This window comes from Gopherus evgoodei, chromosome 6 (genome assembly GCF_007399415.2).
Source record: "Gopherus evgoodei ecotype Sinaloan lineage chromosome 6, rGopEvg1_v1.p, whole genome shotgun sequence".
NCBI classification, from domain to species: Eukaryota; Metazoa; Chordata; order Testudines; family Testudinidae; genus Gopherus; species Gopherus evgoodei.
Window position 1 is genome coordinate 123,854,720 of NC_044327.1, and position 25,326 is coordinate 123,880,045.

Genomic DNA, 25,326 nt, shown 5'->3' on the forward strand with positions numbered 1-25,326 from the left:
TTTGAGTGGCATGGTAAGGGGATGGGGCTGCGCGTCATCCATACATGCTGCCCTGAGCAGCATGGTAAGGGGACCAGGCCGGGGCTGGGAGGAGGGGTTGGATTAGGAGCAGGGAGCGGTTGGAGGGGGCAGAGGTTTTGGGGGGGTTGGTCAGGGGATGGGAAACGGGGTGGGTTGGGTAGGCGTGGGAGTTCCAGGGTCTGTTGGGGTGGTGGTGGATGGGGTTGGGGCAGTCAGGGGACAGGGAGCGGGGTGAATTGGGTAGGGGATGGGGCCCTGGGGGGTAGTTAGAGTCGGGGGTCTCAGGAGAGGGTACTCGGGATAAGGAGTGGTGGAGGGTTGAGGGGTTGCCGGTACTGAGGAGGGAAGTCAGGGGCAGGACATGGGTGGGGGTCGGATGGTGGGGAACAGGCTGTTTGGGAGGCATGTGGGGCTTGTACTCACCAGGCAGTTCCCTACCGGGTCTTCAGTAGCACTTTGGTGGCGAGTCCTTCACTCGTTCCGGGTCTTTGGTGGCACCGAAGTACCCACCACCAAAGTGCCACCAAAAATCCAGAGTGAGTGAAGACCCCTCGCCACCGAAGTGCCACCCAGGACCCAGTAGGGAACCGGTTATTGGGATTTTGGGAGCTCATCACTGCCCTTAGGTACATAACATCCTCCCAGAACTGGTCTGCAGGGAAGCTACTCAATCCTTATTCAGATCCCTCTGTAAGTAGGTTGAGTTCCTATCCTGCCCTGGACAGAGAATACAAATGCTATGCAACATCTGGATTTATCTCTTCCTGGTATTTGGCTTTCTAGTGTAAATAGCAACAACACAATATAAATTTCAGCCTAAACTTCTCCCTCGAACTTGGCTGTTGCTAAGGATTTCTCTGCAACACCTCCCTGATCCAAGTCTTAGTTACCTCTGCCCTGTAGAGAGATTCTTACCCCGCTCATATCCTGATTGGAGTTAATTGTATCCAACTGCCAGTATTACTTGCCATCTTCTTTCAGGGCGCAAGTACCTGGTAGCGGGATAGTTCAACCATGGAAATCATCCCATCCAGTATTTCTTATTCTCTTTCACAGCTTGATTTGTATTTACACTATGCCTAGGGCCCTATCAAATTCACAGCCATGAAATATGCATCACTGACTGTAAAATCTGGTCTTTTGTGTGCTTTTGCCCTATACTATGCAGATCTCATGGCGGAGACCAGTGTTTCTCAAATTGTGGATCCTGACCCAAAAGGGAGTTGCAGGTGGGGGAGTCGCAAGGTTATGTTAGGGGGCTTGCGGTATTGCCACCCTTAATTCTGTGCTGCCTTCGGAGCTGGGCAGCCAGAGAGTGGCGGCTGTGTTGGCTGGGCGCTCAGCTCTGAAGGCAGTGCCCTGCCAGCAGCAGCACAGAAGTAAGGATGGCAGTACCATACCATGCCACGCTTAATTCTGCGCTGCTGCTGGCGGCTGCTCTGCCTTCAGAGCTGGGCTCCTGGCCAGCAGCCACAGCTCTCCAGTTGCCTAGCTCTGAAGGCAGCGGCGCCACCAGCAGCAGCACAGAAGTAAGGGTTAGCAGTCTGCAACCCCCCTTAAAAAAAACTTGCTACCTCTCCCCCCCCCCCACAACTCCTTTTTGGGTCAGGAGCCCTACAAGAACAACACCATGATGTTTCAGATTTAAATTGCTGAAATCCTATGACCGTGAAATTGGCCAAAATGGACTGTGAATTTGGTAGGGCCCTAACTGTGCCATTCTGTCAGTGTACATAATTTATGCACACCTTAAGAGCTTTTGTAGTTATAAGATGAGCTAGCAGGTCAAAGTGAGGACTAAACAGGAGCCTGGGGTTTACCTGGACCTGCTAACTCATATTACAACTACAAACTGCCTTGTCTTCATTAGGATTTTACCTTGTGTTAGTTACCAGATGTTAACTAACGCCAGGTAAGAACATGCCTTTTCTAGTGGAGACAAGGTCTTTGAATATTAAGTTCTTTGAGACAGGGACAGTGTCTTCTGAATTGGTTTTACAGCTGATTTTGGGCATCAGCCCGATATAAATAATAAAAAATAACAGCTTCCTTTGCTATTGTAGAGCATTCTGCTCCAACGAGCTCCTGAAATGATATGCAAAGAATCAAATTTAATAAACTGATTATGCAGAACATATGTTGGGACCACTGCACCCATTATTAAAGTGCAGTTATTTCTTGGCTGGAACACCACAGTTTAACTGAGTATAGCAGTGCTACACAACAATTTAGGACATAATGTTAGAAAAGTATTCGGTTGAAACTGCAGGTGGAATTCAAGTAGGTACGTTGTAATTAACTACCCAAATTGGAATTTGGCCAGCACGCCAGAGTTAACACCTCTACTCTGATGAAAAATGCCAGAGTATCTTTGATAACCACAAGCCATCAGAACATCTTTTTGTTATGGCACCCACTGCAGCATAATGCGCTCTGTGGTTAGTGAAAGAACAGAGCAGAAAAAGTGAAATTGCAGCAAACCAAAAATATTCTCGAGGCTAAATGAGCCTGATCCATCTCCCACTGCAGTCACGGGGAGTCTTTCCACCGATTACAATGGAAGCTGGGGCAGCCCTTGTATTGTTCTGAGAGTTAAGTGTGAAAATACTCTAAAAAAAAGCAAAAAACCTCACACCTTATCTATGAAACTATTAATGTACAAAGAAGAATCCCACCATCAAACGTGGCAAGTCTCCATATCTCAAGTTTTTGTGCCTCCAATAAAAAGTGCAGCTTTTTCTCCTCATTTTTGAATCATGTGGGAGTAGCATGGGAAGCTGCCTGTGAGACTCTCTTTGGGGTTTGCGTGGCACTAATGTGAGTAAAAATCTGTCAGCTGCTTTTAGCGTTTCTAGGGAACATTCTTTCAGTCACTGTTTGTTCTCCTCATGTAAATGGGGTGAAGTAGATACCTGGAAATAGCTGCATTTAGCACATTAGAAAAGCACATTCCTGAAGATTGTTATGAGAATTCAGTGGATCATTGCTGAGTGAGCTCAACAAAGAAGATGTTTAAACAGTACAACTCCAACATGTCTTTCATTAAATATTGTCCAAGCAAGAAGATTCTGGAGTCTGCTCTCATCTTTCAATGCAGGGAATTTATACAGGTGAATCCCATTAATTCTGGTGGTAATTTCCCATTAAAATCCCTAGAGCTTGTTTGTGGAGGACAGAGTATTAAGAATCCACAACTCCAGACCACTTATCCCTCTCATATGCAGTGGAGAGCAGATTCTGAATCTGAATCCTGAAAGATGCTGAGTTCACTCAACTTCCATTGACATTAGATGAAGTCAGTAATAATAAGGATACTTAGCATCTTTAATTGCACATTCTGTGTTCAAGGCACTGTAGAGACATTAACTAGATGGGAGTTCATGGGAGCTCAGCACCTCTTACACTGCCCTCAGCATATAGGATTAGGCCCTGAGAATCCATCTGCTCCCAAATCATATATTTAGATATCTGTTTCTTTATATAGTTCATACATACAAGATAACTGTGTTCACTGGCAATATCTATGGCGCTGGGACAGATGCAAATGTTTTCCTGACTATATATGGAGACCTCGGGGACACTGGGGAGAGAAAACTCAGCAAGTCTGAAACTAACTCCAACAAGTTTGAAAGAGCACAGGTACAGATGAAACTGACTGGTAACATTTTTCATATTGCAGGCCTTAAACAAAGTGATGAACAAATGTTGTAACTGCCCTTCCCTAGTTGCAAGTATCAGTCTGTAAGGATTGTCAGAACGGATGAATGGCAATCCTGACACAAAGGATCATGTTTATTATCTCTTAAAACCTTACATTTTCAGTTTAATGTTGGTGCTTGTGTACTACAATGATAGGCTCTATAGCAATACCTATGATGAACAAGATCTTTCTTTGCTTGGAGCCAGTGAGATAGGGCCAGTCTGGCCCATATCAAGCCTCCTAGGTTTCAGCTGCAAAACTGGAAGTATCCAGTGTTTAAATTTTGCTGGGGGTAAGCCCAGACACTTCTTGGCTAGGCGGTTCATCGCCCCGGCACCTCTGGGCTTGCTGCATCAGTTATGAAAGTAAAAAAAATTGTTTGAGCCCTGGCACCTCTTTCATTACAAATTAAGCAGTGGAAGTACCAATAATTGAGTGCATGTTTACCATCCCTTGCGCTGATTTGTATCTCCTAAAAGCGAGGGCAGCTTTGGTGAATCTGACCATAATGTGTATTATTATTAATCTTGGGGCATCATCTTACAACACATTTTTGTAAGCTCTTAAAGTGTGATTCTACTCTGAGAAATGATGAAAAATGACACTAGGTTGTTCCAAATTTGTCACTCCATGATTTCCAGATCAAATGTGCTCATTTTAAAAGTTACCAACAGCCATCCCTGCAGACTCCATCTTATATCTGAGGGTATGTTTACATTGCAAATAAAAACCTGCTCACCAAGTCACAGAGCGTGGGTCAATTGACTTGGGTTTGTAGGCTAAGGCTGTGGGACTAAAAATAGCAGTATAGCTGTTCAGGTTTGGGCTGGAGCCTGGGCTCTGAGACTTCCCCCCCCCTCACTGGGTTTTAAAGTCTGGCTCCAGCCCAAGTGGGAATGTCTGCACTGCTATTTTTAGCCCTGGCCGCAGCCTGAGCCTGGTGAGCCCAAGATAATAGGCCTGTGGTCTAACACTCATTGCCGTGGGGTTTTCTTTGCAGGGTAGGCATACCCTGAGAGTCTAGCGAGTTTCTTTCCTGCTAACTTCACTAGCAGTTGTGTATGCATAATAACCAAGTGTAGAATTTGCTCCATTGTCTCCAGTGTGTTGCACCGGGTATAAATGATGGCAGAATTTGGACCTGTAATAGAAATGTAGTTAACAGTTCTGTTGTTGTGTTAACCAGAGGAGAATCCAGCTCACTTTCTCTTAGCTCTGTTGTCCTTGGAGAGCTAACAGCAATAAACAGTAAAATCTTACTTTTGACACTAAAGTCAGCAGATACTGGCTCCAAGTGGTCAACACATCTGTTCCCTTTGAGTAAGAGGGTGACTTTTTACATAGTCATGTTCACAGCACAGCCACACTTTAAACCTCTTCCTCTCAGGACAGTGTTAATGAACACAGACTTTTATACAGACAACTCTGCTGTAGCTTTTAATCAAATACTGTCCAGTACGGCTGGGTTTACACATGCATTGTGCTCCATTGTGCACATTAGCTATTGTTCATTATGAGAAACTATTGCTATTAAACATCCTGTAGGAGGATAAGTTCACAATACAGGCTGTGGACCTTGGGATTATATACAAGATCAAGATTCGTCATGACAACACCTTGCTGAATGCTGACTGGTACCTGGAAAAAGTAGAGATTCTGGATGAAACCACAGAAGAATTGTATCTCTTTCTGTGTGAACGCTGGCTTTCTACAAAGAAGGAGGACAAAAGGATAGAGCGGACGCTTTATGAACAGGTACAGTAATAACACCTAGCACAATGATCCTGGCCAGGGCTTCTGAGCACTATACATTGCTGCTAATAAAAATGAGATGCATGGCCTTTCATCTGGTTGCAGTCCAGCACAGTTCATTAGTGACCTAAACGTGTTACCCCCTGAAGGTTGTTTTTTGGCCGATGTAAAATGAATTGGTGGTTCTCACTCTGGTCTCCCATCACTGACTTCTTTTGTTTGCAGTCTCAGGCCACGTCCACACTACAGAGTAAAATCGAAATTAATAAAATTGATTTTATAAAACAGGTTTTATAAAATCGATTTTACGCGTCCACACTAGGGCACATTACTTCGGTGGTGTGCGTCCATGGTCCCAGGCTACCATCAATTTCCGGAGTGATGCACTCTGGGTAGCTCAGTAAAAGAATGGGACCAATAACTTCGATTTCTGTCCACACTAACCCTAAATCAATATAGTAATATCGATTTTAGGGTTACTCCTCTCGTTGAGCAGGAGTACAGAAATCGATTTTAAGACCCCTTAAAATCGATTTTAAGTGTCTTGTAGTGTGGATGGGTACAGTGTTAAATCGATTTAACGCTGTTTAAATCAATTTAACGCTGTAGTGTGGACCAGGCCTCAGTGGAGAGGCCAAGGCCTGAATGGTTAGTTGAGACTTACCCTTGTCAGATCAGGATCCAAGTGCACTGGCAGGGCGGTGTAGAGAATGCTGCACTGTTGCTGCCTGTGCTGTCCCTATCCAGCAGATAAGTAATAGATTTCTTTCCCTGGAGTTCTCAATCCAAAATTCTGGGTTATATGGCCCCTGCCTCTCCACCCATCAATCCTAATAATCAAATAAGGCAACATCTTTCACCAGCACTAAAAATATGCAGTGAAATGCCTTCTTGCCAGCACCTGGAAAGGCTTTGTATGTATTGTTTAATCAGTCTAATATAGCTAATTAGAATTCAAAATACATGTATTAATTAAAATTAGCAAACTGGATTAAGTTAATAGGCGCTTCTTGCCTTTATACAGGAAGGCACAGCACTGCAGCTGATTAACGTCTGTTGCATTAAAGGGGTTTTCTTTACAAAACATAGTTAAATTTTAATTGAAAGTTACTACTAAAATTATTATGAACAAATAGGGCCAAACTCGTCCCGGGTATAGTGCCAGAGACGTAAACAGGGTTGCAACAGGGATGATCCTGGTGCCTTGCATCTAATATAATTACATTTCCCAGCAAAGAATCCTCTGAGTTCTTGTGGTCACGCCCACCCTGTTGCTCATATTAATTCCCTCTCAAAGAGACAAAATTAATTAGATTTAAAAAATGAAATGGTGTGGGGGGAGGATTCTCTTGTTACGTGGGCTGTGACACAAAACTCATCCTCAATAATTGTTCTAAAAATATAATAGCTTTGAAATTTAGGATTATTCAGCTTTGCAGCATTTGCTTAGCCTTTGACTCTTGTGTAGTACGGATCAACCAGTTTAACAGCTATTGTGTATGTCTTGTTAAGCAAATCTGTAGCTACTCTACCAGTCTACCTTGCCTGTGGTCATTGCTCTGACATGCTGTGTAGAGGAGTCACAACACATTTTTGTTATGTACATTAAGCACATGCCAGTTGCCTTCATTGTATTGCTCCTGGAAATGGTGGAGTTAAGGTCATTATAGTAAAGTAAATGGATGAGCTGTAATAAATGGTGAGGAATCATGCTTATGGGAGCTGTACTGAGCAAAAACGACATGGAGAGCTAGAGGGATTTCGTGTAATGCTGTTTAAGGCATATAGGAACAGCTGGCAATACAGTGAACACTGAACCTGGTTACCTTCACCTATGTGTGTTCTAATTAGAGTTATGATGGTGAACGGAACAGCCTGGGTGGCTCGTCTCTCAGCCTGAAGAGCCAAGATAGCAATGCAAATGGAAAGAATAAGAAGAAACTCAGCTTGAACGGGTCTGCACAGGAAGGCTCATGTAAGAGAACTGTGTGTGTGGAGTGGATGTACGTGTGTGTGTTCCTGATTTGAATTCTTTAGGCAATGTGTTTTTACTGGTGAAGACCAAAGTGAGGCAGAAAGGTAAATTGTTCTGGTCATCCTGCAGCTGTACCACCTGGGGCTGTGATCCTATGGGATCTCATAAGTTCAGCAGAATCAGGCTGGATCGGTGCTTGGATCTGTTTGTGTATTGCTCTTTATATAGTGGTCTTCACCATAGCAACTGAATAATCTGCACGGTAAAAGACACTTCCTATACCTCCAGAATTCTTCTTTCCCTCCCACCTAAACCTAGGTTATGTAGTGCTAGATCCCGGGGACTGAGTCCTTCATCTGCCATGAGAATAAATTCTGTAAGCAACGTATTTTGTGTGACATGAGCATGTAACTAAGTAGATTCTCCAAGAACACTCTCTCCACAACCATCCCAGGTGAAACCTGCACAGGGGACTTCTAACACAAACCCAGAGCTCTTTAGGAAGCAGTATGGCTGGTTCGTAGCGGATGCTCTTTTCCTCAAGTCTGTGTTGACTCAATACTTTCTCTGGTGTGGCTGAAGGTGCGGTCTTTTGCATGAGACTCTTGTGGGCGTTAAAAATGCCATGACTCTCTTTAAGAGTTGCGGGGCTAACATTGGTATCCCGGACAAATTCTGGCTCATGCAACTGCCTTCTGACTCCTTAAAATCCCCCCTGTGTTTTAATTTGGAAAAGGGTTCTCACTTCCCCTTAATCTGCAGTGTAATATTACCATCAGCTGCTAAACAACTGCTGAGTTTCATATATGTATTCAGTGGTGGGCAAAGTGATCCCTGCGTATATTGTTTGTTACCATTTGTTAAGCACTAATTGTGGTATTGGCTTTGTGCAAAACTCAGAGGAAGATTTCATCCCAGCCACATGGAGCCTCCTTCCAGCCAATGTCACCTTGATATCTAAGTATAATGACCTGATCTTGCATGGGTGATTGGGGCACGGGGAACCTTGCATATTCCACTTAGCACCTACTGGTGCAGGGACCAGTGGCCTCAATACCATTATGTGCTAGGACAATACAAGGATGTAGGAAAACTGAGGCAGGCACTGGCCCTCCTGAGGTATAATAGCAGGCATGTCTAGATGCATATGGTTTTGAGAAGGGCAACACCTCCACTAGACTCGCAGCCAATCATCTAGACTCACATGATTTGAGACAGGCAGCTAGCCCCTCAGATGAACAGGGCTTTTGGAGAAGACAGCCACCTCCCCAGACACTCAGAATCATACTCCAGTTCCCTCCTCCACCCTCACCTTCCAGACACCCAGGATTTGAGAGCAGGAGAGTAAAGGCAGCTTTCTGGAAGGGACAGGTTTGGTGGAAGAAGTTGTACAAGGTGTATATAGCTCGTGCACTGCATCCATTCAAGTATGCAAAGCTCTTTGAGATCCTTTTGCTGCAATAGGGGCTGTATGTATGTAAGATGTGTTATCACCAAATAACAGCCTCTTCTGTATGGGTTACAGGATCAATTTCCAGCACAGGCTTTTACTTGCTGCTTGTATCAGATGCTCTTTCCAGCTTGCTCTCTCTACTGAAGCCTCATGTCCTATGTGGCATATTAGATCTAAATTCAACTCTGTGGGCCCTGAAATTCTATGGCACTGTTTGCCACCCGCTACCCTTAGCTCATTCAATTAGTTCAATTTATTTTAAATTCATTTATTTTAATCTGCCCCCAGATTTTCAGTGTGCTGCAGATTTTCCTCCTGCAATGCATAGCTGCATTGCAGAAGCTGGCACGCTGCTGATTTTATAGAATCATAGAATCATAGAAGATTAGTGTTGGAAGAGACCTCAGGAGGTCATCTAGTCCAACCCCCTGCTCAAAGCAGGACCAACACCAACTAAATCATCCCTGCCAGGGCTTTGTCAAACCAGGCCTTAAAAACCTCTAAGGATGGAGATTCCACCACCTCCCTAGTAACTCATTCCAGTGCTTCACCACCCTCCTAGTGAAACAGTGTCAGAGGGGTAGCGGTGTTAGTCTGGATCTGTAAGAGCAGCAAAGAGTCCTATGGCACCTTATAGACCAGGCCTGCACAACTCGTAAAGCCACATTACTCCAAAGGAAACAGCTGAGGGCCGAAATCCCCCTGGCCCTGTGGAAACATGCCCCCCGAGCACCTCCCGGCCCCTAGAAAACATCCTGCTCCAGCACTGCCCAGCCCTGCAGAAACAAACCCTCCTTCCCCGGCGCCGCCCCACCAAAACAGCTGTGGGCCAAAAAGGAAGGTTGGAGGTGGGGAGGTGATACTTGATTTTAAATCAACCAGGCACTCCCAGCTGAAGAGGTGGCTGGGAGCCCTCAGGGGCAAATTAAAGGGCCCGGGGCTCTGGTGGCTGAGGGAACACGGAGCTTTCCGGGGCTGGGGCAGGGATTTAAAGGGCCTAGGGCTCCTGCTGCTGAGAGGAGCCCGAGCCCTTTAAATCCCAGCCCCAGCCCATCCGCTGGAACCGCAGCCGGGATTCAAAGGGCTCTGGGCTGCCCGCAGCGGCTGGGAGCCCTGAGCCCTTTAAATCTCAGCCGTGGCTGGGAATCTCGAAGCTCCCCATGAGCGGCCCGCGGGCCGTATGTTGTGCAGGCCTGTTATAGACTAACAGATGTATTGGGCATGAGCTTTTGTGGGTGAATACAATGAAGTGGGAATTCACCCATGAAAGCTCATGCTCCAATACGTCTGTTAGTCTATAAGGTGCCACAGGACTCTTTGCTGCTAGTGAAATAGTGTTTCCTAATATCCAACCTAGACCTTCCCCACTGCAACTTGAGACCATTGCTTCTTGTTCTGTCATCTGCCACCACTGAGAACAGCCAAGTTCAGTTCCTCTTTGGAACCATCCCCCTTCAGGTAGTTGAAGGCTGCTATCAAATCCCTCCCTCTTCTCTTCTGCAGACTAAACAATCCCAGTTCCCTCAGCCTTTACTCATAAGTCATGTGCCCCAGTCCCCTAATCATTTTCATTGCCCTCCACAGGACTCTCTCCAATTTTTCCACATCCTTTCTGTAGTGGGGGGACCAAGCGTGCAATTCTTCAAGCGTGGCCTCACCAGTGCCGAATAGAGGGGAATAATCACTTCCCCCCGATTGGCTGGCAATGCTCCTACTAATACAGCCTAATATGCTGTTGACCTTCTTGGCAACAAGGGCACACAGTTGACTCATATCCAGCTTCTCATCCACTGTAATTCCCAGGTCCTTTTCTGCAGAACTGCTGCTTCGCCGGTCGGTCCCCAGCCTGTAGTGGTGCATGGGATTCTTCCTTCCTAAGTGCAGAACTCTGCACTTGTCCTTGTTGAACCTCATCCGATTTCTTTTGGCCCAATCCTCAAATTTGTCTAGGTCATTCTGGACCCTATCTACCTTTAAAGGCTCTCTTCCCAGTGAGAAAGGCTAGAGACTTAATTTATTAAGAAAGGGAAAGCACTGATTATGGAGCACAATTGTAAAGCAGCTGTGTTTAGAATGAAATATTTTGGGGGGCTATTTATGCACTTCCATAATCTCAGTATGCATGGGCCCTGACAGTATTTTGCTCTGTGTTTATAAAGCGCCTGGTCACCATGGCATCTATGCACATGCAGCATTTAACAGCAAAAAAACCCCACAGCTGGTGTTTACTGGTGGTCCACTCTTGCTTTTTCCATTTTCAGTCTTAGGTTATGAGTCTGATTTTATGTTGTCCATCCCACCCAGTAACCTACTTGTCTCAGTGCCACTCAAATCTTCCTCTTGTTCTTCACTCATTCTGGGATGAGCAGATCCAGTATTGTGCTTGTGAAGGAGGTGTACTCACCACCTGTCGCACTCCCTTGTATCCGGGTGCAGTGCTGCAAGGGTCCTCATCTGCAGTGCCTCCTGCTGGCCGTCTGCCTCTTGCCAGGTCTTCAGTGGCTCAGCTCTCTGGCCAAGTCACAGGAAGTTCAGTCATATCATTGTCAGCTGGGAGCTAGCTGGTAGGTCATAGGCAAGGCTGAGCCTGGCCTTAAAGGGCTAGCCAGCCTGTGACAGTGCTGCAATGAGAAATAAGTGAGGTCTTTCTGTAATTCTCACCTTCCTTCTGATACTGCTTCCTCAGCAGAGGAATGAATAACTGCCTTACATCCATCATCTGGGCATTCCATGTAACTTCCCAAATCACATGTAAGATCTCAATGTCTTGCATTCGGCGCCATTGCTAATGGAACTATAATGGTTTCCATATTCTTTTGCAGGTATAGCAACTTTTAGGCCTCCGGTATTTTCAAAATCTAGAGAAGTACCACAGTCCCAATAAACGAGAGAGGTTGTCCCATGCCCAGAGGGAGACTGAACAAAGAAAGACGTTATTTTGTAGTGGTCAGGATTGCAAGCCAGAACTCCTCTGATTAACTCATTGGATACCCTTGGGCAGGTCACTGAGGCCCAGATTTTTAAAGATTTTTAAGCACATGCTGTGCTCAGCATTGCAACACCTAACTGGTTTAGGAGCTTAAATTTCATTTTCAAAAAGGATATAGGCCGATAAGCGACAAAATCCCATAAACAGTCAATGGGACTTAGGCTCCTCAGTACCTAAATCACTTTTAAAAAACGGAAACTTGGGCTTTTATATCAGTTTGGCGTTGCAATGCTGAACACAGAAATGCTTAAGTACCTTTAAAAATCTGGGCCTTAACATCACTCAGCTTATCCGTATGTAAAATGGGGGATGATAATACTTTCCTAGCTCAGATGTGTGCTGTCAGATTTAATGCTTGTGAAGTGCTTTGAGTTCTGTTTAAGTTCTATATAGTATTAGTGGTAATTGTGTGAAGAAAGCCATTTTAACCTACCAAAGGATGACAGAGTGAAGTGGTCTTCCAGTGGAAGAACTCTCCAAAAAGAATTCAGAATACTCTTTAATGATGGTGGGAGGCTACAGCGTGACACCTCTTGTGGCGTGTGTCAAATGTATGTAACCCACAGCATCATCTTTTCAATGAAGAGGCACCATCATTGCATTGCTTAAACAATTGTACTACAGTGAATTCATTGCACACTCATTACACTGATGTGCACGATTAAGCATAATTGGTACTGTGTAGTGGAGAATAATTCTTGCCTAATGTTTAATTCACTTCTGTGCTGTTACAGTCAATTTCAGAAGCCTGAAATTGGGGTTGTATGAAATTCATTGGTTTCAGCTCACAGGGGAAAGAGTAGATTTAATTTGCATGAATTCATGCCCATGTATAAGTTTTGCTGGAAGTTTCAAGTTCAAACCAAAAGCAAAAACTTCATCAACTCCACTGTCATAAAATCATAGAAATGTAAAGCTGGAAGGGACCTCTAAAAGTCACCCAGTCCAGCCCCCTGTATTGTAACGGGACCAAGAAACCTAGACCATCCGTGAGAGGGGTTTGTCGAACCTGTTTTTAAAAACCTCCATTGATGGGGATTCTACAGCTTTCCTTGGAAGCCTGTTCCAGAGCTTAACTACCCTTTATAGTTAGAAAGTTTTTCCTAACATCTAACCCAAATCTTCCTTGCTGCAGATTAAGCCAGAGGTGGGCAAACTATGGCCCACAGGCCACATCCAGCATGAGGGACCATCCTGCCCAGCCCTTGAGGCCCCTCCCCTGTTGTTCTATTTCCCCTGCAGCCTCAGCTCGCTGTGCCACCAGCGCTCTGGGCAGCAGGGTTGCAAGCTCCTGCCAGGCACTGCGGCAGCATGGCTGGCTTTGGCTGGGTGGCGCGACTGCCAGTCCTGCTGCTCTGAGCGGCATGGTAAGGGGGTGGGGAGTGGGGGAGTTAGATCAGAGGCAAGGAGTCCTGGGAGGCCAGGGCCTCCCAGAGGGGGGAGGCAGTTGGGGCAATTTGCCCCAGGCCCTGCAGGGGCCCCCACGAGAATATAGTATTCTATAGTATTGCAACTTTTTCTTATGAAAGGGGTCCCCGAAATTGCTTTGCCCCAGGCCCCCTGAATCCTCTGGGTGGCCGTGCAGGGGGGCAGTCAGGTGACAGGGAGCAGGGGGCGATTGGATGGGGTGGAGGTTCAGGGGAGGATGGCCAGGGGACAGGAAGCAGGGGCAGTTGGATAGGTGTGGGAGTCCCAGGGGGCCTGTTGGGGGTGGGGGTGTGGATAGAGGGTGGGGCAGTTGGGACAGGGAATGGGGGGGGTTGACAAGGGCTGGGGTCCCAGGGGGCAGTCAAGTGACAAGGAGCAGGGGGGGTTGGATGGGTTGGAGATCTTGAGGAGGGCAGTCAGGGGGCGGGAAGTGGGAGGGGGCGAATAGGAGGAAGGGGCCAGGCTGTTTGGGGAGGCACAGCCTTCTCTACCCAGCCCTACATACAATTTCAGAACCCTGATGTGGCCCTCAGGCCAGAAAGTTTGCCCACCCCTGGATTAAGCCCATTACTTCATGTCTTACCATCAGTGGACATGGAGAACAATTGATCATCATCTTCTTTATAACAGCCTTTAGTATATTTGAAGATTGTTATCAGGTTCCCTCTCAGTCTTCTTTTTTCAAGACAAAACATGCCTAGTTTTTTTTTTAACTTTCCTCATAGGTCAAGATTTCGAAACCTTTTATCATTTTTGTTGCTCTCCACTAGACTCTCTCCAATTTGTCCACATCTTTCCTGAGGTGTGGCACCCAGAATTGGACACAATAGTCCAACTGTGGCCTCACAAGTGCCAAATAGAGTGGGACTGTTACCTCCTGTGTCTTACATACAGCACTCCTTTTAATACACCTCAGAATGATATTAGCCTTTTTTGCTGCTGCATCCGTATTGTTGACTCATTTTCAATTTGTGATCCACTATAAGCGTCAGATCCTTTTCAGCAGTACAACCATCTAGCCAATTATTCCCCATTTCGTAGTTGTGTGTTTGATTTTTTCCTTCCTAAATGAATTACTTTGCACTAGTCTTTATTGGATATCATCTTGTTGAATTCTCCAATTTGTCAAGGTCATTTTGAATTCTAATCCTGTCCTCCAAAGTGATTTAATCCCTCCTAGTTTAGTATCACCTGCAAATTTTATAAGCATACTCTTCACTCGATTATCCAACTCATTAATGAAAATATGCAAATCTTAAATCCGTCCAGGATCATTTGACCCTGGGCTAAGTGTTACTCAAAAGATTTGTGAACCTTGTTCCCTGTAACTGTGCCTCAGTGGGTCACAACGGAGGATGCCAACTTCAGGACAAACTGCTGAGAAAGAGGGCAAACTCAACCCAAAACTGGTGGTTAATCTTCCATAAGATATACCAAACCAGCAACAAAAGTAAACTCCTGTTTCACCACACTGGTGACCAAGAAGTCATAAAAGCAGTTTCCTTGGGCATTTCAGTTCTTATGTCACCACCAAAAACACTGGATTTAAAGGTGAGTGGTTCTTTACAACCAGTCTCATCAAATAAAAGGTTCTTCTGATCACAAAGGACCAACCACACACCCAGGTCAATATATAACTTATATCTTACCCCAAAATCACGCTATTGCCAATCCTTTAGTAGCTAAAATCTAAAGGTTTAATCATAAAAAGAAAGAAAGAAAGAAAGGTGAGAATTAAAACTGGTTAAAGGAATCAAATACATACAATAACTGCAACGTTCTTGGATCAGGCTTGTAGCAGTGATGGACTAAATTGCTGGCTTGTTAAGTCTCTGGTTGCTTCCAAATCATTGGAAGGACCTCAGTCCCTTTGTTAGAATGCTCCCATTAGTATAAATCCATAATCCAGAGGTTTGAGCAAGACAGAGGCAAAATGGAACTGTGTCCATGACCTTTTATAGTTGCTGCCATGTGCAGGGAATCCCACCGTTTTTACTGTGGAAAATTACAGCAACAAGATAGTGTTTGGAATCACACGGGCAAGTCACATGTCCATGCATTTCACCTAGTCACAGCAGGATATTCCATTATCTGTAGATGGGCATCTCCCATGGTCCATTGTCAGTTAAATGTTCTTTCGATGAGCCACTCAGTTTGAATAGCCCCTGCAAGCTGTGCTGGCTGGCTACCTTGTGGGCGTTAGCCCAGGAGCAAACATTTGAAATCCAGTTATAGAGCCAATAATTAAAACTTCAGATACAAAACTGATACATGCATACAGATAGCATAATCATATCCAGCAAATCTTAACCTTTTCATAGACATCTTACATGCCACATTTTGTACAAGATGTGTTACAAAAATATAACCGTGGTTGCAACAATGATCTGTATGGTCATATTTTAATCAGATAATGCCACCCCCTCCTGTCACCCCACCAAAAAACCTGTTGATTAACTTGGGCCAAGTTTGGAGTTTGTGCTGAGGCACATTTCACAGAGTTTTGAGTTTTGTTATGAATATGTTGTACAGCTTGGCGTGACTTTCTGAGAAATCATAGGTGTATTCATCATCTTACTCTTCACCATCCAACAGACCTACCCAAATGGGCTCCTGGAAACCACTTGAAAAGCAGCCAGGCACTGGGGAAACAGTTCTTCCCTACTAACAGCTGCACTGAAATGAAACTACCTAGGGAAGCTCCAGAGCTATGGTCTGAAGGGTTTTCTCCCTAATACATATTATATTATGTATAAATATTATTCAATGTCTAATCTTTAATATTAGACTATTCATAGTTTACCTTGATTATATAAAGGGACACTGGAGCCCTGAAAGTGCCACGTGTATCAAAGTGATCCTTGAATAAAGAACAAGGAGGAACTACAGTGGTATTGAGGATGTTCAGTCAATGATTCTGTTTGGCTTGGATCTAACAGAGTTTTATGTGCCTTTATTATCCTAAGAGTGTGTGAACTCTTTGGTCTGCTGGCCTATTGATGATGTAGGACCTGAGTCTCGTTGACACTAAGGTCCCTTAATGTAAATCAGAATCAGGTCCTTAGTCTACACAGGAAAATTCTACACTGAAATGCACCCTATGGAACCTTACGAAAGTGAATGGGGCTGCATGGGAGGTAAGTCAAGGCAGAATTTGGCCCTGTTTGTGTGTATATGGGAAAATTTCCCAGCACCCATTCATAGCCCAGTCCTGCAAGATGATGTGCACCTCACAAACAGAGATTACTCAACACCTCTTAGGAGGCACTCTGCACCTTTTAGGATCAGACCATTGGTGCTTGAGATGTTGGTACCCTTGCATCTCTGTACATGTTTTCTGATTAATGGAACTTTGTCTATTGCAGTGATTCCGTATCATCTCATCATCACTACTGGCACAGAATATGATTCAAGCACCGGCAGCCGAGTTTACATCATCATTATGGGTCCTCAGAAAGTGCAGACAGGCAGACTGTGGCTGGATCTCCCGAAAGAAAAGAAAGAGTTTGCTGATGGCTCCGTGGAGAAGTTCTCTGTTATGGGATTAGATGTTGGGGAGATCAAAAAATTGGAGGTACTGTGTGAACAAAGAGTGGTCATTGGAGGCTTGAATGAAGCATGTTTCACCTATCTGCAGTATAGTTAGAAAAGGGCAAAAGAGGAGGTATTTGGATCCAGAATAGAAACTGGGGTTCTCTCAAGTTGTTCTCTCACAAGATTTCAACTACACCCAAACCAAATTCGGCAAATAAGTCCCTTCTGGTTTTGCATCTGGCTTAGAACCAAGACTTTAGAGGGCAGGTTCAAAATCTGCAAAATGTAAATGGCTTTGCAATTGATGCCCTAGTTTTGTCCCATCTCTAATAAAAGGACAGTTGCTCTTCCATAAGACGGTTGTTTTAACATCTTCAATGTAAATTTGTTTTTTTATCTGGTGCAGTTATAATTTATCCACAAATGCAGTCAAAATTTCCAGGCTCCTAGTCTCTATTCACCTTTTCCCTTGTTGATTTTTGCAGTGCTTCCAGTTGGGTTTCATAAACTGCCTCCAGTGAGAAAAGCATCTTGTATAATTTTCTAGCTAAACATGGAAATTGTTTTCACAGCTTGGAGGGCCTCACAAAAGAGAATTAATCATGGCTCATAATCAATGTGTACAAATCAGAGATCCTAGAGAAGGAACCTTTCTTTTTTTATTGTTATTATGGCTCAGGGAGACAGAATTTACATAAACTCCCCATCACTGAGTTTAAATGTAGTATGAATCTTCAAAATATACATAATTCTTGTTCTACATGGCAGCTATCACCTCCTGAAAGTCTACCCAAGTCCCACAAGTACTGCAGTCTATCTGCTAGCTGAAGCCCACCAGGACTGAGGATTTCAGTAGGCAGTCCATTCCAGGCTGTGCCCAGCTATTGCTGTTAACCTTCCAGATGTGCTGCAAAGCCTTTTTAAAAAAAATTTGTCCAGAGGATGAGGAGTGAAATATACAAAGGGAGAGAATTCCTAAACAAATTGAAAATCTCTGAACTTGCATGCTCTGTTGCAGCAGGTAATGGTTAGAGTGAAATGCTACCATTAACTTTCATTCAAGCAATGCATTCTGACACCTTGAGCTGTGCTCTCTGATAGCTTTTAGTTTATTATCAAGCCAGTTTCTTAATGCACTCTAAGTGCCTAGTTATTAACTTTAGGCCAATTTGTATCCAAGCATTTTTGGTGCAGATTTTCAAAGTTAGGCAAATATATAACACGTCTTCCCTCTCTCCCTCCAGTGTATGTTTATATGTAAATGTACCTCTGACCTGGGCAGGTAAGTTGTGGGTGAGCAAATACTGGCTGCTGCCAAACTGTGAAAAAGGAAAGGTGAGAAAATCAGGAGTTTGGGGAAAGAGGGATAAAGCAATGGGCAGGAATGGTCAGAGAAAGAGAGGGAATGGGGAACCGGAGAAGGAAGTGTGAAGGAGGTAGGGACACTATGAGGAGAGGGACAGGCAGGATGAGGGGAGAATATAATAGAGAGGAAAAGGGAAGGTGGGGGGAGGAAATGATGCAAAGATGAAATTGAGAGAGAAGAGGAGGAAGATGAAAAATCAAGAAATAATGCACAGCTTTTAAGTTAGCCTCTGGCCACTTGGGCTCCCAAAGCCTCAATAGGCCCTATCATTATCCTATCCACCCTCCTATTCATTTGTCCACTTGTCCTTTTTAATGTGCCCTGACTCTGTATTGATAGTCACCCACTCATGGTTTCGTGCCTCTTTTCATGCAGTCCCCTGTGCCTGAAAAGTCTCTCCTGGTTAAAATGCATCTCAGCTATGACATCCACATGCCATTCTGCACTGGTGGCCATGGCACTTGTGCTTATTTTCTTGTACAGTATTGTACCCTTTAGGTACTGGGGAAGAAAATTGCTAGCTATCTCCTTGGTGCAGGCAAAGAACACCTGGGTATTTGGAGTTGGCATGTGCTTGCTATTAGCAGAACGTGAGAGGATATAGACATAAATTCTTGAGCAGAAATAACATAGTATATTGCAGAAGATGCTGGAATAGTCTCTGTACTCTGTTTGACTGGCATAGTGATATCTGCACTGTGATGCAGTTTGTAATAATGCATTTTTATTCTGCTTTCTCTAAAGATAGAAACAACGAAGATTTGAGTGATATGAGAGGGCCCCTTTGCTGCCTGTTCTGCCTACATCTCTAAAACTCTGTATTGATAAATTTTAATTTACACATTGAAATAAAAATAATGTGGACACCTGGTAGTCACAGGAAACAACAGGCAGGCACTTGGTGAAAACTGAACAGTGCTTTCTTAAACTCATGTTCATTCATTTTTCTCCTAATAAAGAAAAAATAGCCCAGCATCTTTGATTTCGACTGCCACAGAGAATCACAATATTATTTAAAATTCCACATTTCCCCCTATGCATGAGGTGTCTTTCCTGAGCTGATATGCCAGGAAACTAGTTCTCTCTTCATTCAAATCCCTCCCCAAGATCCACTTCTGACATGATACCTACAAGAAAGAGCTGAGCTCATTTCGTCATTGCAGATTCTGCCCCACTGTGCTGTGCGCTGGCCCTTGCTGAATAAGGACCTGATCTGGAAAGACGCTGAGCATCCTCTGCTCTCATGAGTCCAGGGGAGTCTCAGCACCTCTGAGCGTCAGACCCTAACTCTTTGCTGTGACCTTTGTCTGTTCTTTCCCTTTCTGTTGTTTTATTTTACCCTATTGTTGTGTCACATCAGAAATTTGATTGTAGGCTCCTAAGGGCAGTATTGTGAAGAGCCTATCAAACTTTAGACTCTGAGAAATAATAATGGTGACTAGGATTTTCAAAGGAGCTGTGGGATTAGGCACCCAAATCTCTCTGAAATTCTGCTTCGTTAGGATCCTTTCAGCATCCCAGCCAGAAATATCATCAGTCTTCCTAGGTGGTCATTACGGCCCTATGTTCAGAGATTACCCTCTGGTGTTGTTATGATTTAAGACCATGCAATATATTGATGGGGCTTATTCCACAATTCATTTAGAAAAGGAACGACTATGACAGCTATTTACCATTCCTGCAGGCTCAAAAGTAACCTGCTAAGAAAACTCAAAATTAAATAATCCCAGAGTTATGTTCTGAATGCCCCACTGACCATGTTGTAGTGGTTATTCAGCACTGAACTAAGTTTAGCTCTGGTCCTCAGAACAATGTTTAAAACCTTAGGATTGCCAACTTTCTACTTGCACAAAACCGAACACCCTTTCCTCACGCCTGCCCCGTCCCTCCTCCGACGCCCCATCCATGCCCCGCCCCTTCTCTGAGACCCCACTCCCCCTCATTCCATCCCCCCTCCCTCTGTTGATCGCTCTCCCCACCCTCACTCGTTTTCACTGCGCTGGCTCAGGGGGCTGGTGTGCGGGAGGGGTGAAGGCTCCGGCTGGGGTTGTGGGCTCTGGAGTGGGGCCAGAAAGGAAGAGTTCAGAATGCAGGAGGGGGCTCCAGGCTGAGGTGGTTGGAATGAGAAAGCGGTGAGGGCTCTGGCTGGGGGTGCAGGCTCTGGAGTGGGGACCAGGATGAGGGGTTTGGGGTGCAGGAGGAGGATCAGGGCTAGTGGGTGGAGTTGAGGGTTTTGGAGTATGGGAGGGGGCTCTGGACTGAGGCAGGGGGTTGGGGTGTAGGAGGAGCTATGGGCTTTGGGCTGAGGAGGGGTGCGGGTTCTGGGGTGGGGCTAGAAATGAGGGGTTCAGGGTGAGGGAGGAGCTTGGGGTGTGTGTAGGGGTGAGAGCTCTGGTTTGGGGGGGTTCTGGTGTGGGGCTGAGGGATTTGGGATACAGAAAGGGGCTCCAGGCTGGGGGGTTCAGAGTGAGGGAGGGTGCTCCAGGCTGGGACTGAGGGGTTCAGAGGGTGAGAGGGGGATCAGGGCTGGGGCAGGGGTTCAGGGCACAGGGTGGGGTCAGGGGTGCAGGCTCTGTGTGGCTCTTATCTCAAGCAGTTCCCAGAAGCAGCAGCATGTTCCTTCTCCAGCTCCTATGTGTAGGGGCAGTCAGGCTCTGCGTGCTGCCCCATCCACAGGCGCTACCCTGGCAGCTCCCATTGGCCATGGTTCCCCCTGTTGCCTCTATGCGTAGGAGCCGGGGAGGGGGACATGCCATCTGCTTCCCAGGAGCTGAGCAATGCGGAAGCTAGCAGGGAGCCTGCCAGCCCCCCTGCACGGCGCTGCAAACCGGACATTCAATGACCCGATGAGTCTCCAGGATCCCTTTTCAACCGGGTATTCCAGTCGAAAACCAGACACCTGGTCACCCTAGGGGACCGATGAAAGTCTGTTGGTCTTCTGGATTCTCAAAGGTAGCCCAGAATGCAAATACTGGTGTCAAGAGGTGTCCCAGAATGATGCCTAGTGGGACATTTGTAATGAATCGAGATGAGAAGCAGACTTTCACAGGAGTCCCAACAGAATTTCCCCTAAAGCTACTCTGTCTCTGCTTGCTAGGCCTTCCCCATCCTCCTCATTCCTGGCATCTTACTACAGATTTAAAGAAACAGTGCACATGTTCTCATAAGGGCCGCTGAGTTGGCAGGGAGGGTGCAGAAAAGCAAATGCTGTATTCCTATTCCCCACACCCCCTCGGAATCCGAGAATTATTGCATCCACTGTAGACTTGAATTTCCCTAGGGGTTAGCTCTAATTTTCTGCAGCTGCACAGACATTATCATTCTAATAATATTCCTAATAGCAGTGATGGTTGAGACTGTTGGATGAAATGATCATTTGGTTTTGGGTGGAGTAAGATACCAGGACCTGTCATCCTCGATAGAGCTGTTTTTCTTAAAAAGTTGTTAGCTATTTAGAGTGGTTCAGAAAATAATTTGTAAAAGTTGAGAGCTAAGATTTCTGTAACTCTTAATGATGCATAAGTTTTGCTTTGAAAATACTGAACTGTAGGCAGCTCTTATTTCCAGCCTTTTGTGAACAGATTGTTCATTAGAATGACTGACAGAGAGGTTTTCTTTTTGTGATTGGGATACATAATTATGCTGATACGGATGTGCTAAGATGAGTCTCCCCAGTTATTTAACAGTGACACATATGTTCTTGGAGAGGAGTTTGAAGGATTAGCAGTTTACTGCAGCCGTCCCATCTCTGGCTGTGATGTTGACAGATCTCATAGGCTAAGGCTGGGAGACCCTTCAAGGAGCTGCAGAATGATGATAACTAAATCTGAGGCATTCTTCACCCTGAGTCAGTACTGAATCAATGCCCAGCCTAGCGCTGGAGTTACCGTGTTGTGTGAGGGACCAGCTTTCAACTGTCTATCTAAGGTATGCAGATGGCCCCATCCACCCTAGTATCTGAGGGTTTGACTCTGGCTGTGGGGCTCTAAAGTCATCATGTAGATTGTCTGGGCTTTCTGAGGGAGGGAAAGAGTTTCAGAGCCCAGCTCCAAATGTCTACATTGCTATTTTTAGCCATGCAGCCTAAGCCCAAGTCAGCTAACCCAGGCACCGAGTGCCATGGATGTTTTAATTGCAGTGTAGACATACCCTCCATGCCTCTTTAATGTATTTATCCTCATCACATCCCTGGGGAGCTATGGAAGGACCATTATCCCTATTTTACAGATGGGGAACTGAGGCACAGAGAGACTAGGTGACTTGTCCAAGGTCATACAGAAAGCCTACGGTAGTGAAGGATTTGAACCTAAGTCTTCTACTTCCTAAGCTAGTGCCCACTGGACCAGCCTTCCTGAGACCCTGTCAGAGATGCTGGTCAACACTGGGGCCCCATTGAGAGAAGCAGACACAGTCTCTGCCCTGAAGAGCTTATAATTCAAGAAAAGGAGCCACATACCAAAGTTAGGGAAGAGGGAAGCAATCCAATATATATATTTTTATATACAGACATATATATGGCGGGGGAGGTTGATGTATGTATGGGAGGGGGTGTATGGTCTGGCAGGGTGTGAACATGAGGAATGGTAGGGAAGAAAATGCAAACTAAGAGGAGCCAACAAGTGGGTGGTCATAACTGTAATTGTTGGAGTGGAAGGGGGTGATGCCATAAAAGATGTGGGACTTTTGGGAACAATAGAGGTGTTCATAGAATATCACGGTTGGAAGGGACCTCAGGAGGTCATCTAGTCTGACCCCCTGCTCAAAGCAGGACCAATTCCCAGACAGATTTTTCCCTAGATCCCTAAGCGGCCCCCTTAAGGATTGAGCTCACCCAGGGCCGCCCAGAGAGGGGGGCAAGTGGGGCAATTTGCCCCAGGTCCTGTAGGGGACCCCACGAGAGTTTTTTGCTCTGGGGGCCCTGGAAAATTCTTGTGGGGCCCGGGCCCCCAGAGCTTCTTCCACTCTGGGTCTTTGGGCGCAGGGAGGTCCTTCCGCCCCCACCGCCGAATTACCACCAAAGTGGGACCTGCCGCCGAAGTGCCAGGTCTTCGGTGGTAATTCGGCAACGGGGGGCCCCTGTCATGGGTCTTCAGTGCACTTCAGAGGTGGGTCCCGGAGCGGAAGGGCCCCCCACCGCCGCATTACTGCCAAAGCAGGGGCTCCCAGCTGCTGAAGACACCAGGCCCCCTGAATCCTCTGGGTGGCCCTGAGCTCACCACCCTGGGTTTGGGAGGCCAATGCTCAAACCACTGAGTTATCCCTCCCCCTGTTTCAATATGGGCAGTTGCTTTCTGGCTATTTAATATCACTCCCTCCCTCCTCCCTCCCAACATATTTACGTTGTCCTTCACTTCTGTCTAGGTCTAGGTTTTAATGCCTATCAGTATGATATCTGAGCACCTTAACTAATATTACCTGCCGAGGATCCTGACATCCTTTCTTTCATGTAGAAATGTCATGCATTGTTTTACAGCTGTTCTGTTCCTCCTGGAGGTGGCTGCATTTCAGCAGTACATGAAATAAACTGGCTTTGGCTGTCATTACCAGTTAAAACATCTGGTCTGATCACTTCCTATTAGGATCCCTGGATATGTCTGTATTTCCTTTAACAGTCAATGTTTTTATCTGTCCGTACGTCATAGCTGGGTCATGATGGTGCCACACCAGAGAGCTCCTGGCTGGTAGAAGAGCTAACACTGATTGTGCCCACTAAAGGGGTCATGTATACCTTTGTCTGTAAATGCTGGCTGGCCAGGGACCGCGGGGATGGTCTCACTTCACGTGTCTTCAACATCCTGGATGCAGATTGTATTACCATTGGCCACAAGGTATGTTCTAAGATCTTTTTACTCTTTAGCAGTTAAATTAAAACCTACATCTATATACGTGTTTATGTGCCATATATGGTAACAGATTGTAACATAACTACAGTGAATACATTTGTAAACTACTGTACTTTCTACATGAGGTTTGAGTTTCTTGTTTTTAAAAGGTATCTTTATTATTTATTTATGAGTTTTGTTTAGTATCATTACATGTTATAAAGACTGTATATATTTACAATTCTAAAAAAAATAATTCTAATCTGTTATTTTGTATGCACGGGAGATCATTTCAAAGTTAACAAAGTAAGATGTGACTTTTTGTGTGTACGAAGTTTGAAGTTTGTTTCTGTACACAGTTTGTACAGAAAAACATTTCTTTTTGTTTTTGCTCAGTTAAAAAAAGGCATCTGGAAACCATGAGACTTTTATAGCTTTGCTTATCTCTGAATCAAGTACCATATGATTTAAATCAAATGTAGCCTAGAAAAATTAAAAAGGAAAGACAAAAACCACTATATATTTATATATATATTTGAGATGAGATGATATGTGCTATATTTTAAACCAATACAAATTAAAAAAGGCTGAATTATGCAGTCCTTGGAAATAGGATTCATAATGGAAATACTAGCAGACAATAATGTATGATGAGTGAGACAATAATACAGTGTTGGTCTGAAATCTCTGTTGGTAAATCTATATTCCGACCTAAATCACCCTGCTAGTAAAACAGTAATTTCATACATTTCTTCTGACTTCCAACTAAATGAGATTTACTCATAAAATCTTTTTTGTACCCCAAACAGAAGTATAACAACATTTTTTTACTGACAGACACAGCCACTGCACACAGTCTTCAACCGTAGAACCTAGTACACTCATAAAGAAGACTTTGGGCAGAAAACTGGGGCTAAGATCTACTTTATCTGAAATGTTCCACCAGTTCTTTAACTTCCACCTTGACAGCTTTCAAAGACTCATACCAGAGACCTCCTCTAATCTGTCATCCATAAATCAATATTGATGCTAATTAAGGTTTAAGATTAGTTTTACATTAAAAGTCCAGTGTTGCCCACCACTTCCTTAAGTTTGCCAAAAGTAATTCCACTCACCTGAACTCTCATATGTGATGTTATGCCAGAATCTTGCTGGAAGATTTAGGGAAAATTAGGGATGGTAACACTGAGCTGAGAGTTCAAATACTGAAGTGTAGGTTTCACTTTTTGAAAAGTCCATAACATATTTTGTCCCATTTTTCCATATAAATGGCTTGGATCAGAAAC

General features: G+C 44.9%; 1 protein-coding gene across 1 annotated transcript in view; it reads left to right on the forward strand.

Moving 5' to 3' along the window:
• The window catches only part of LOXHD1 (lipoxygenase homology domains 1), a 283,207-nt gene that overhangs the window by 201,635 nt on the left and 56,246 nt on the right, over window positions 1-25,326 (forward strand). Inside the window, exons 31-35 of the mRNA XM_030567584.1 lie at window positions 3,506-3,660; window positions 5,267-5,476; window positions 7,325-7,448; window positions 16,684-16,892; window positions 23,861-24,046. Coding sequence (XP_030423444.1) covers window positions 3,506-3,660; window positions 5,267-5,476; window positions 7,325-7,448; window positions 16,684-16,892; window positions 23,861-24,046 — 884 coding nt within the window. The remainder of the gene's footprint in view (window positions 1-3,505; window positions 3,661-5,266; window positions 5,477-7,324; window positions 7,449-16,683; window positions 16,893-23,860; window positions 24,047-25,326) is intronic.